At 43.3% G+C, this 14,318-nt stretch overlaps 1 protein-coding gene across 1 annotated transcript in view; it reads left to right on the top strand.

Annotated features, from left to right (window-relative positions):
- The first annotated feature begins 5,373 nt into the window (after window positions 1–5,373).
- fdx1b (ferredoxin 1b) overlaps window positions 5,374–14,318 on the top strand; it is a 31,789-nt gene continuing 22,844 nt past the window's right edge. The window contains exon 1 of the mRNA XM_073841322.1: window positions 5,374–5,621. Coding sequence (XP_073697423.1) covers window positions 5,380–5,621 — 242 coding nt within the window. The 5' untranslated portion in view covers window positions 5,374–5,379. The remainder of the gene's footprint in view (window positions 5,622–14,318) is intronic.

Raw genomic sequence — 14,318 nt, 5'->3', positions numbered from 1 at the left:
CAGTATTAAAAGAAAGTGAGCATTTTTACGGTTTTGAGGATAGAATAAAACTGTAGTATTATTTATATAAGTATTTCACAAGAGCATGCAAAGGTTTTTTTTAATTAACAGAGAACAAGCTGGCTGTGAACCTTTTTTATGTGAGTTCAGACATCTTTACAATCTTTTAGTCAATAAAAGCAATCAGTACACCAATCAGAAGCACATGCACATTTCACATCTGATTCTAGACAGAGCTCAGTGATTAGGGAAGACATTTAGACAGTTAAATTGCATCTGTCAGTTCCAGAATATAATGACATAATATATTTTAATATGTTTGAGAAAGTATATTGAGAGTGTTGCTATTATTCATAAATAATAAATATAAGTAATGATAAATAATAGTAGTAATGCAAAGAGTTTTTTTTAGTTATTTGAAAAACATGTCTAGTCTTCATGCTCTATGTCGAGTATGGTTTTACTAATAATAAACATACATTTGCTTAAAGCATCCATATTTGTTTATTCCCATGTAGATTAGAGTATTAAAAACTTAAAGTTTTAATTTAAGGTACATTTAGAACAGATAAAAATGTGCGATTAATCGCGAGTTAACTCATGACAATCACGCGATTAATTGCGAATAAATATTTAATCGATTGATAGCCCTAATACATTTTATTCCCCCCAATTTTTTTTAAATATATTGTTTCTGTCTCTTCTACAAAATGAGTGACAAAAATGAGATACCCAAAATTCCCAGTGTCTCGAATGCTAAAAATAAGTAAATTGCAGTATTGTAATAGTGTAGGTATGATACCGAAAACTTTTTGAGTGTGATGATCAGTGTTTGGAATGTTACTTTGGAAATGTAATGAGTTACAGATTACAAGTTACTGTGTTCAAAATGTAATGACAAATGTAATTTAAATGACTAAAGTAATGTAACTATTTACAATTGATTACATTTGAATTACTTTTGTACATTTCTAGCAAATGTTTTGAACTGTTTTAAAACATTTAGAGCAGGCAGGGTTAACTCAACAATGATTACTGTTAGACTTTCAATATCCTTCTTCACTGGAATTTAAGATTATAAACCACAAAATCAGACTTTAAATACTAATTTAAAATCATAAGATATCGTTTAGTAGCTATGATAATGTTTTTTAAATTAAATCTTTGCATAGCTATGGCAGGAAATGATGGCATCTAACAATGCCTTGGGGAAAAAAAGTTAATCTTAATAAAAATGTGTCCTGTTTGGTGGCCTAAACTCCTGAAACATTGGTGTCTAATTTTTTAGAACTATCAATATCTTTGAAGACAACTTTTTAATGGTTGGTTATGTCAGTACAGTTTTCTCAGAATGTATCAATGTTGCAAAGAATCTCACACTGAATCTCACACTGTGAATCAGTATGAGTACTATACTAGTGTACTTTTCATTTTTTGTGTACTTTTTGTCAGGATGATTTGTCCTGACAAGGTAATGACCTTAAGATCAAAGCTGCTCACTTTGCATCTCATTATAAAGCCAACATTTGTTGGCACAGCTGTGAATGTTGTGTAACAACATAAAATGATTGCTATTTTATCCTTGCTGAGTGAAAGAGAGAGAGAGACACACACACACACACACACACACACACACACACACACACACACACACACACACACACACACACACACACACACACACACACACACACACACACACACACACACACACACAGAGACACAGAGAGGGAAAAAAAAATAAAGCAAACTCAAAGCATGTGGATCAATACAGACCATATACAATAGACAATAGCTTAAAGGGAGCCCAGGGTATTAAGACTTGTATGGCTTAATAAAATATGAATAATGTCTCTTACAGAAATATGTAGAAAACCCATGAAAGACTATGTTATTTAAAACAATGTTTTATACATATTTTGGACTATAGCTACCTGTTGCTATTTTTACCGCAGTACATCTTGGAAAATAAAATACTAATACGATGCCAGATTGTGCAGCTTTTGATTGTAATTTTCAGTTGAAGGGCAACAAGAGAAGTGATGTAAGTCTTCACTGCTTTCCTAATGATAGGAAGAGTACCAAATAATTGGAAAAGGTCTGTGGACGAATATAACTTCTTAAAGAGGCACATCTTTGTTCTGTCCTCTTTAGCACTGAAGCCTTTGAGGCTTTTAGTAGACCACAGCTACTAAAAGAGCTTACAAACAGCAGAGACAAGAAACGCAGATGCCATCCTGGCAGGATTTGAAACATGCCGATACCTGTAATTTATGTTATATTAAGCCATACAAGTGATAATACCTTTAAATTCTTTATCTTTTCAATAATTTTATTATTGAATACATTTTTAATTAAGTATCCAAAACTCTTTTTTCGCTCAGTTTATGTCTTTGTTTATGTAATGTGGCATTTGGATCTTTGTAAATAAATGGATGCATCCATTAATGTGTGCTTAACAGCAAGCATTGGTAAGTATTATGTGAAGCAGTTCCTTGCAAGGCAATTAGAATCTCAAAACCACAGTATTTAATAGGAATGGTCTCATGTAGAGTTTCAGTCAGAGTAAATGTTATTAGCTTACAGCTTTCTTTGCTTCTCTAAGAAACTGTAGATATATTCGCATTCAGACTATAGGCTTTTCAAGCTATTGTAAAGCCAAAACTCAGGCAGAATGATATCATACTGCGGACTTTTCAGGAGTCTAAGGTCATTATTTTTTCCTTCACAAATACTTTGCACTAATACTACACTGTTATTGAAGTACATAACAATGACTAATGCATATTTATATTTACAGTTGATTAGTGTTAATTTACAATGCTAATGACTCAGTTAATGGGATAAATACATATATTGGAGAGCTCCGAAATGGCATGAAAGAGCACAGGATGGTCACTAGTGAAGGTTTTGATAGGATGTTTTTTTTTTTTTTTTTTTTTAGCCACTTAACATTTGCATAATGCAAAATTCCCGCAGATCCAAATTGGTTAGAACTAAGTGCCCTTAAGGCAAGGTGGAAGATTTCAAACCGTGTTCTTCCAGGGGTTCTGTGGCGGCCATTTAGATGGATTACATCAGCCACTTAGTCTCTTGATATCTACAGGTCAACCACTATTAATTTGAAACCTAGCCTTAAAGGGGTCATGACATGAAAAACCTTATTTGCCTTGATCTTTTGTCATATTAGAGGCCCTTGCACTTTTAAAACATACTGCAAATTTCATAGTTTTAATGCCCTCCTCATTATAAACAAAGCATTTATTTAATCAAGCTCCAAAATGGCTTGTGCATCTAAGGCAGGGCTATTCAATTAGATACATTTGAGGGCCGGATTATCGAACTAAAAATTTGAAGGGAGCCAAGGGGGTGGGGGCCATCCCGATCTCTTTCTAGGGGGGCCTATACAATTAAATTGAAATGCATATTCACTAAAACTAATATTACCAACACCAACATCTATAAAAGGTTAACATTAGTGCTGTCTTTCAATCAATTAAAAAAAAAAAAATCACACATTTTTCTGTAATTAATCATGATTAATCGGATATTTATATATTCATATTGTCATACTTTTACACTATACCTCCAAATTACGGAAGAAACAACAAAGTTGAAGGGCACAACAACTCTATTCAAAAATTTGTCTTTCCATGTCATACTAGCGCCATTTTGGAGAGTATCCACTAAACACAAACAGCATATGCTGTTCTGTGTCAGCCGTACCACACGGATACGTTGTTTTGGTTCAAATCAAAGCGTAAATACATGTAAAAACTGTATCTGCATGGCGCAGCTGACACAAAACAGCATACGCTGTTTGCGTTCAGTGGATACTCTCTAAAATGGCACCAGGGTCATGCGGAGTAGACAAAGTGTTATTTTTGTTTTCTTTGCATACAAAAAGTATTCTCTAGCTTTGTAAAAATGGTTGAACCCCTGATGTCACTTGGATTATTTTACCGATCTCTTTGATACGTTTCTGAATGTTGATAATGTTAATTACATTGTTGTCTATGGGAGGGCTAAAGAGCAGTCAGAATACATAAAAAAATCTTAATTTGTTTTCTGAAGATGAACCAAGCTTGTATGGGTTTGGAACAACATGGGGGTAAGTGATTAATGACAATTTTCATTTTGTAGTGGAGTAACCCTTTAAAGGCCACGCCCCTTAAAACAGGTAGTTTCAGGCAGAGGGTCAGAATAAGGGTTGACTATAATAATTTTTCCACATTTTTTTGTGTGCAAAAAAACTCTATTAACATTGTAAGTAAACTTCAAGGAACACATTAAACTAATAGCAAAAATATGAATGTCGTGACCCCTTTAACCCAAAGCCATGTATAGAAACCGAACCATAAGAACCAAATCTCTATTCTTAAAGGGATAGTTCACCCAAAAATGAAAATTTGATGTTCCTCTGCTTATCCCCAGGGCATCCAAGACGTTGGTGACTTTGTTTCTTCATTAGAACACAAGCAAAGATTTTTAACTCAAACTGTCACAGTCTGTCAGTCAGTGAAACCCACCATACACAGAAAAAAACAAATGAAACTCTGCGGCTGGTTTTAGCTGTTTTTTTCAGCATTGATATAACTGACAGACTGCACTGGTTTGAGTTAAAATCTTTGTGTTCTACTGAAGAAACAAAGTCACCTACATCTTGGATGCCCTGGGGGCAAGCAGATAAACATCAAATTTTCATTTTGGGTGACCTCTTGAAGTTGAAGAACAAATAGGTGTGATGTCATTTCAGACTAAATCTGGCCAAAAAGAAGATTTGTTCTGAGTTTGTTCTAGTGATGCACAAACGTTCCAGGAAACTTTGTGCTGGTTATTAAAAACAATCATACTGCTACTGGTCCATGACGATTACATATTTTCTTTGATGTGGAAATCTCAAATCAATCTGTAAGATTTATTTCTTCACTTAGTCCGTCAAGATCAAATATGGAGATCAAAAGATAACCTTGCCGAGATCATTAGATGCAACAGGGCCTTTAGTTTGATATTTGATCTGGCTCTCATGATCCATAATTTGATCCGATGTGAATCTCATGATCTGGTCTGATCCCTAGTTCAACATCTGAGTTTACCATGAACCAGTATTACAGGATACCATCAGATAACTAAACCAAAAACTGAATTTTAGAGTAAATTACATAGATAAAGAGCATCTGTATTTTCTCATGCTGGTTTCTTTTCTGTAAGCTGTTAATGACCTTTACGACCAAGGCTTCACTCTCTCTCTCTCTCTCTCTCTCTCTCTCTCTCTCTCTCTCTCTCTCTCTCTCTCTCTCTCTCTCTCTCTCTCTCTCTCTCTCTCTCTCTCCTTTTCTCTGTGTGTTTAACCTTGTCTACCTCAGGGTTGGCCTTCCCATGGAGCTTGCAGCTTTGTCCTTGGAACAAAGAACATCGCAAAAATTAGATGCAGAGCCGCCTCATTTACAGACCCACAAGCACACACACTTGCAACAGCAGGACAGCATGGCCTTTCGTAAGTGTGTCCAAGTCCTGCTCCGTTCCAGCTTGGCTCCCATGTGCCACCCAGGATCCATGAGGACCCATCCAAGATTTCTTCACACAGTTCCCAGACTCAGCAGTCAATCCCAGGAAAATGGGTAAGGATAAAATATACTTCCCTTGTTGTTTCACATAATGCTTTGTGTCCTATATAGGGAATAAATATCCTGTCACAACATCAAAAGCCATAGAAAATCTTCATGAGCAGTATAGCCAATGAGGTTTGACTATTTTTATTTGCACATTTGTACAATGTGCAATTATAAGTAAAATAGATATTCTGTTATTTCCAGTTGTGGATGTCACACCTTTTTAAAGATTGGTTGGAAAAACAATTTTTTTGCTTATCACTACTAATTGCACACAGACCCAGGATTATTAACCTAAATCTATGGGTCACTGAATAGTATTTTTAACAAGTAATGATCTAGGCGCATATGTGGGGGATTAAGTATGGTCATGTCAGGTTCTCTTTAGTGAAAATAAAACACTTTGGTTTCCTAATAGAATCTGGCTGCTTTTTATCCTTCAGCCTCTCTCTTACATGCTCATGGCTCCCTTTCTCTTGTCCCTGGACCTTTCTAACACATTATATAATGTAATGATACCTTTCTTGTTTGATTCAGCCATTCCCTGCTGAAAGATAGAAAACTCTAATAACTCTTAGTAATTAGTTGGTTTGTGTGACATGAGACTTGACATTTTTTTTCTTATTGGTAAAAAACAAAACAAAAAAACATGGAAAATAGTTTCCTGTCTATACAATGAATGTCAGTGAGGTCCAAAACTACATTGTATATTTTAAAAATCTTTTAAATCAGCTCATTATATCATTGGCTTTGGGAATATTTTGCCCACAGCATCTCCTGAAAGATCACTAGAACTCTCAATGCACTCATTATCTGCTTTCAAACCATCTCATGACCTTAGACATTTGTATTCTTAGCTTTAATGCACTCAATGCACTTTAATGCATACAGTAGAAACATTTTATGTTTGCTTTCTTCAATTTTGTGTGGTGAACGGCATGTCTACTTTAGTATTTTTTTCATTAAGCTTTTTAAAAAGATGGAAAAGCCCACTCCTATCAACCCACTGGGGTTCCACAAGGATCAGAGATGCTTTTCTTCCTCACACCAGATTGTTTGGAACAGCCTCTAATCAGATGGTGTTTCTTTTCACTGCTGTGCTGATAACACAAACTCATTCCCCCATCTGCCTCTGCATCTGTAATCCAAAAAAAACATTCCTTGACAAATCGACGGGAATGATTACTGATTGCTTTCAACTCAAGCTCCATAAGACTGTCTTCTCTCCCAGTCAAGACCTCTCTTTATGATGCAAAAACATCAGTACCATAATTAATTTATTCCATTAGAAAAAGTGTCCACTAACAAAGTGACTAGTATTTGGCTGATCTTGTGTTCTCAACATGCCGACCCCCATGGGGGTCTTAGTGGTTAAGTCAGGGTATAAGCTAAATTTATTTTTCCACAAATGAAAATGGGATCTCCAGTGGAAAGCATCACTTATGAAAATTAGATGCGACAATATTCAGTTCATGTTGCGCAAATCGCTTTTCATGTTTCAAATATTATATTCAGGACCTCAAGTGTGTGAAGAAGAAAAAAAATGTGATGAGGTATCTGTGAAAAACCTTAAGAGGCTTCAAACACGTATGGGGAGCCCATATGGCAAAAACAAAACATTTGTTTATACCACAAAGATATGCTCAGTTGTTCATATATAAATATAGATGAATGTCATTTGACATGTCTAGATGCTTCATGCTTCACAACATGAGAAAACAACATCTTTTCTTGAAAAACTACTCTACTCAGCTCCTCATTAAAGTCCTGGTCCTCTTACAGGACCAAGCTTTCAGAACCCTGTAAATTGTTTTTCTTCTCATTCCTTTTCTTGACAGGCTGCCAGTATCTATTAGAATTCAAAGGCCTGGTCTCAATCATCAAGTGCTACATGTCAGGCTTGCCATTATTATCAGCCATTTCTGGTCACCTATCCATTCTGTATTTTCACCTGAAGGATTGTGTTCATCCAGGACTAGAAAGCATCATCCCTGCATATTGGTGAAGTAAAGCTACAATTGCTGACATGTGATTGGACTCCAAAGCTATATTTAAACAAAGCCTGGTTCCAGCCATCCTTAAGACTCAACTAAACTAGATGTCAGTGGCTTTTGCTCCTACAACAGTAAAATATGGTTGCCAGTCTGGTTTGTAGCACTGAATACTGCTGTGCTCATACACTGTTCAGTTATTAAAGAGAGCGACAACTATATTACCAAAGTTAGGTAATTGTAATTTACTTGAGTCTCAGTTTTTTTTGGTCCTCAAATCTGATTACCTGAGAGGAGTGTAATATTCTAGTGATATCGGAAATTCAACTGCTTCACTGTTTGTCTCATTCTGCTTGTGGTATTTCTCACAGCTAGTGTCATGGTGGATGCTCAAATCCATTATAGAATTTTACAAATAATACTGTTTTTGTGTCACTGAATGTAGATTTAAGAGTTTTTTTTAGGCAAGAATGTGCTTGTTTAGACCCCCATGGGGGTCTTAGTGGTCAGGGTAAACACTATATTTATTTTTTCACAAATGAAAATGAGATCTCCATTGGGAAGTCCAAGTGTGTAAAGAAAAAAAAAATGATGAGGTATTTGTGAAAAACCTTGAGAGGCTCCAAACTCATCAGGGGGAGCCTATCCTATGGCAAAAAGTAATGTCTATAGGGGAAAAAAAATTATACCACGAAGATATGCTCAAGTGTTCATAGATAAATATAGACGAATGTCATTTGACATGTCTAGATGCTTCATGCTCCACAACATGAGGAAACAACATCTTTTCTTGAAAAAACACTTTACTTAGCTCCTCATTAAAGTCCTGGTCCTCTTACAGGACCAGGTTCTCAGAACCCTGGAAATTGTTTTTCTTCTCATTCCTTTTCTTGACAGGCTGCCAGTATCTATTAGAATTCAAAGGCCTGGTCTTGGTCATCAAGTGCTCGGCGCCATTCGGTGCTCATGAACCTGGAGCCTGGAGCAGCCCTAGTTCGGCCAGATCTTATGGAAATTGCCGCTGTCTCTGATGTCTCTATAGTGGTTAAACATGAGATATAATTTGTTTTGAGTAAATCTAACGGGCAGTCTTGGGTCTCATTATTCTATTATTTGTTCCAGAGCAAATAGTTTAGGCTGAGGGCAAAATCTCATCACGTTATTTTTTAATTTAATGCTGTATATCAGAGTGCTGCCTGTACTTTTGACTAAATTGACTAGCAATTTTTATGATGGCTGCTGTTGTTTTTAAAATATTATTATTCAATAAATAATATTTGATATAAATAATAATGGTATAGTATTTAGTATTGGGAAATGGTGTGTGTTGTGGCGGTGATTTCGTTGTTCCGCTATTAGATGGAAACAAGATTTTTATGAGTGAGTCAGCAGTAAAGACTTATTTTGAAAGAGACAGAACTAGTTTGGTAAGCCAGAAAGTTATTTTTACTTTCAACAACACCCTGTAAGATGCAGCCAACAGATGCACTGAGCAGTGCTGTCACTGGAAATCACCCTTAACAGATGAAAGGATAGTACGACAAATATATCGCTTTCCTCAGCTGACATTCAAATTCACAAAATGTTTTATTGTGAATAAGAGATTGAGCTGACACTCTGTCCATCTCTCTCTCATAATACGCTACATAATACCAGTGGCGTAATTTTGTTTTAATAAATGTGTGGGACACTTTTTTAGTGATGTTTCATTAACAAATTTCAGGAGGAGCTCGCGCAGATAATTAACATGGCCAATTCATCATCAGCAATCACTACCTAACCAGCCACTCTCCCTATCCAATTACTACAGTTCCTTTAAATAACCAAGCAGTCCTACCTTCAGCTATCTCTGATTCCAGCATTGCTGCACAATGTCTGAGACCCAAACGCCTCCCGAGGATTACTCCACGGACTCTGATAGTCCTGCCGTCGAGCCCACCAACGCTCCGCAGGACCCCACAAACGCTCCGCAGGACCCCACAAACGAGCCCGCGGCTGCATCGCGGGGCCGCAGGCCCTCTCGCACCGCCGCTGCTCGCTCTCCTAGACGCCAGAGCACGCCTTCTCCAACACCTTCCAGGCGTCAGGTGTCTTCGCCAGCGTCATCCTACGCTTCGGCCATCTCCTCCGCCCCAGCAAAGGGGAAATGGACCGTGGCGGGGCTCCGCAAGGCGCTCGCCAGCACCGGCGTCGTCGCTCCCCGCCGCGCTTCGAAAGCTGAGCTTCTCGGTCTCTACGAATCCCTCCAACCGAGGGAGAAACCGAAAGCCACGCCTCCCTCCAGGGCCGCTCGCAGAGCGCGCGCGGACCGCGGCGCTCCATACTCCACGCCGAGGCACAGCAAAAGGCCGTCGCCCGGCTCGGGCCACGCCGCAGCTACCAGCTCCGGCCTTCCTCCTCGATCTCCCAGGCGGGAGATCGCTTCCCACGCCAGCGAAGAGCCAGCCTCTGCCTCTTCAAGCCGCCGCCGCCGCCGCGGCAGGGACCCGCCCCCACCAGCCGCTGATCTTCGTCAGCAGCTCCCGCCCCGCCTTTCGCTTAATCCCCTCCCACCTCCATGGCCCGCAGCTCCGCTGTCAGACCACAGCGCGAGTATTCCCCCGCTCATGGCCCAAGCATCAGTGCTTCCCATGCCCTCTCTCTTCCCCCCCCTCTCCTCTGCCCCAGCAGCTTTCCCTAACACGAGCCTGCAGCAAACTTCTCAGGTTCCGGCTCCCGCCATTCCCCCGCTTTCCCCCCCCCTTTTTTCGCCTCACGGGACGGCCTCAATACAGGCTATCCCCCGCTATCTGTCCCAGCAGCCACCTTTCCTCCGCCTCAGACCCGTTCAGCTTTCTCGCTGACCTCAGCCACGCCCCTTCCACCCCCTCCAAACGCTCTGGTCAACGAACCACCCCCCGTACCTAACTCCATCAGATCACAGATCCTAGCAGGTGCGGACGTGGACCTTTTTCCCTCCTCTCTCCCATTCTCCCTTCACCTGCAGATCGCCAAATCAATTGTGGCGATTTTTCCGTCACCCTCAAAAGCTCTGCCCCCGCCCAGTCACGTATCCTTTCCTTTGCAGAATTCACCATAGCGTTTACCCGGTACGCAGAAGTCATCTGCGCCGCCTTCCCCCACAGGAGGCGCGAGCTTAGCGATTACCTCACTATAGTTGCTGAGCTCGCGCTGTCCTATGGCGGCACCCATTTTTACACCTACCACAAGCTGTTTTCAGCCAAATGCGCCATCCGGGTAGCTCAATGGAACCAGTGTCCCTATTGGGGAGCTCTCGACTCCGAGCTCCACAATAGGGTGTTCCTAGGCTGCCGTAACATCTCGTGCGCAGTCTGCCGCTCCTTTTCTCACCCCACCCTCAGCTGCCCGTTCACCAATCCATCTATCCCCCCCGCCCCGAACCCTCTCAGCCCAAGTCCACGAGCTACGTCCCACGCCTCATGGACACCCCAGCCATCCCCTCCCTTCGCCGCCGCACACCTGCCTCCAACAGCCAGGTCTGCGCTGACTTTAACAGCGGCAGATGCACGAGACAACACTGTCGCTTTATGCATGTTTGCAATTTTTGTGGCGGCGCTCACGCCCGCCTAGTCTGCCCCGTCCACAAGGCGGCTAATAAAAGCCAAAAGAAATATTTATTGTCTCCTGTGAATGTTTCTTGCTTGTCTGCAGAATTATTACATCACCCTGATTCACATTTTTCTGATTATGTCCTTTCAGGTCTCACGCACGGCTTCCACCCCGGCATCCTAAGTCTCCCCTCCCAAAGCCTCGTCTGCCCAAATCTCAACTCCGCCCTCACCGAACCTGAAGTTGTCGACGACCTGATCAAAAAGGAAATCGAGTCCAGCTTCATGATCGGCCCCTTTCCCACCCCCCCCCCTTCCCCATTTTTCGAGTCAGCCCCATCGGCATAGCCACCAGGAAATTCTCAGGCAAAAAACGCCTGATCATTGACCTGTCATCTCCCCATAATTCCCCATTCCCAAGCATTAACAGCCTCATCCCGCTCGAAGAGTTCTCTCTTCATTACCACGACGTCGACCAAGCCATCACGCTGATTAAAAAGGCTGGTCGCGGCGCTTGGCTGGCCAAAGTCGACATTACTTCCGCCTTCAAAGTAATGCCCATCCACCCCGATTTCTGGCACTTATTTGGCATCCGCTGGGAAAACAAATTCTATTTCGCCGTCCGCCTCACGTTTGGCTGCAGAAGCAGCCCCAAAATTTTCGACACTTTGTCGGAGGCAATTTGCTGGATCCTCTCCAATAACTACAACATTCCTTATCTGATCCACCTCCTAGATGATTTTCTAATCATCTCGCCTGCAGACTCTGTCCCAGCCGCCCACCTCCTGACAACCCAAAAGCTGTTTTCTGAGCTCGGGGTTCCTCTCGCTAAGGAAAAAACAGAGGGCCCCGCCACTTCTAGCGAATTTTTTGGGTATCAAATTAGATTCCCAAAAATTCCAGGCCTCCCTCCCTAAAGAAAAATATTGACAGAACAATTCTGATAGCCTCCACCCTGATAACCAGCTCTAGCTGTTCAAAACGCGAGCTGTTATCTGTCCTGGGCCACCTAAATTTTGCCATGCGCATCATCCCCCAAGGCCGCCCCTTCATCTCTCATCTCCTCTCCCTCGCTTCCTCCGCCCACGCCCTCGAGGACCAGATTTCCTTAACTGACTCGTGTCGCAACGAGCTCAGTTTATGGATTTCCTTCCTCAAGCAATGGAACGGCCTATCCTTCTTTTACACCAACCTGATATCTTCCCCTATCGATATCCAATTGTACACAGACGCCGCCCCCTCCGTCGGCTTTGGAGGTTTTCTCCAAGGCCGCTGGTTCGCCTCCACATGGCCCCCCGAGCTGACCCATTTGCCCCAGCAGCTATCATCCTCTGCGCTTTTCGAGCTCTATCCGCTAGTGGTCGCTGCTTCCCTATGGGGGAAAGAGTGGTCCGCCACCAGCATTCTCGTTCACTGCGACAACGAAGCTACGGTATACTGCATCAATAAGGGTCGTTCTCATTCCCCCACCCTCATGCCCCTGCTAAGACGCTTGATTTGGATTTCGGCTAGTGACCAATTCATTATAACTGCTAAACACATCCCCGGTTCCAAGAACCAAATCGCTGACTCTCTTTCTCGCTTTGCTTTCCAGAAATTCAGATCGCTGGCTCCAGAGGCGGACCCGCTCCCAACTCCAGTTCCTCCCTATTCAGAGCTGATATTCCCGTAAACCACCCCCTGAGACATGCTTCTCTCTGGTATCCCAGCCGATAACTTCAGTGCCCGCTCACGCTCGAGCGCCCCGCTTAATTTCCCTTGCCACTGCAATGCCCGCCCATGCTCGAGCGCCCCGTTTTCCCCTTTTAAGCACTGCAATGTTTGCCCTCGCTGCAAACCCCGCTTATTTTTCCCACGCCTCAGTAGTGCCCACTCACGCTCGAGCGCCCCGCTTATTTTCCCATGACCCAGCAATGCCCGCTCACACTCGAGTGCCTCGCCTATTCCTTTACGCACTGCAACCCCCGCACATTTTCCCACGCCTCAGCAATGCCCGATCAGGCTCGAGCACCCCGCCCATTCCTTTACGCACTGCAATGCCCGCTCTCGCTGCAACCCCCGCTTAATTTCCCAAGCTGCAGCAATGCCCGCTCTTGCTAGAGCGTCCCGCTTATTACCCCACGCCGCAGCAGTGCCCGCCCACGCTCGAGCGTCCCGCTTATTTCCCTATGCCCGCTCACGCTCGAGCACCCCGCTTATTCCATCTAAGCACTGCAATGCCCGCTCTTGCTGCAGCCCCCGCTTAATTTCCCAAGCTACAACAATGCCCGCTCTCGCTAGAGCGTCCCGCTCATTTCTCCCACGCCACAGCAATGTCCGCTTACCCTCGAGCGCCCCGCTTATTTTCCCACGCCACAGCAATGCCCACTCACGCTCGAGTGCCCCGCCTATTCCCTTACGCTCATCAACGCCCGCTCCCACCGCAGCCCCCGCTCAATTTTTCCATGCCGCCGCTTGCCTGCTTATGCTCGAGTGCCCCACTTACGCTGCAACCCCTGCTTATTTTCCCACGCCACAGCAACGCCCGCTCACGCTCGGGCGCCCTGCTTATTTCCCCATGCCCACTCACGCTCGAGCTCCTCGCTTATTTCCTTTACGCACAGCCATGCCTGCTCTTGCTGCAGTCCCCGCTCATTTTCCCACATTGCAGCAATGCCGGCTCACGCTCGAGCGCCCCGCTTATTTCCCCATGCCCGCTCACGCTCGAGCTCCCCGCTTACTCCTTTTACGCACTCCTATGCCTGCTCTTGCTGCAGTCCCCTTTCATTTTCCCACACTGCAGCAATGCCCGCTCACGCTCGAGCGCCCTGCTTATTTCCCCATGCCCGCTCACGCTCGAGCTCCCCGCTTATTTACGCACAGCTATGCCTGCTCTCGCTGCAGTCCCCGCCCATTTTTCCACACTGCAGCAATGCCCGCTCACGCTCGAGCGCCCCTCTTATTTTCCCATGCCCGCTCACGCTCGAGCTTCCCGCTTATTCCTTTACGCACCGCTATGCCTGCTCTCGCTGCAGTCCCCACTAATTTTCCCACACTGCAGCAATGCCCGCTCAAGCTCGAGCGCCCCGCTATTCCCCCATGCCCGCTTACGCTCGAGCTCCCCGCTTACTCCTTTTACGCAACGCTATGCCTGCTCTTGCTGCAGT

Source organism: Garra rufa, chromosome 5 (genome assembly GCF_049309525.1).
Source record: "Garra rufa chromosome 5, GarRuf1.0, whole genome shotgun sequence".
NCBI lineage: Eukaryota > Metazoa > Chordata > Actinopteri > Cypriniformes > Cyprinidae > Garra > Garra rufa.
This window is presented reverse-complemented; position numbering and strand designations above follow the sequence as displayed.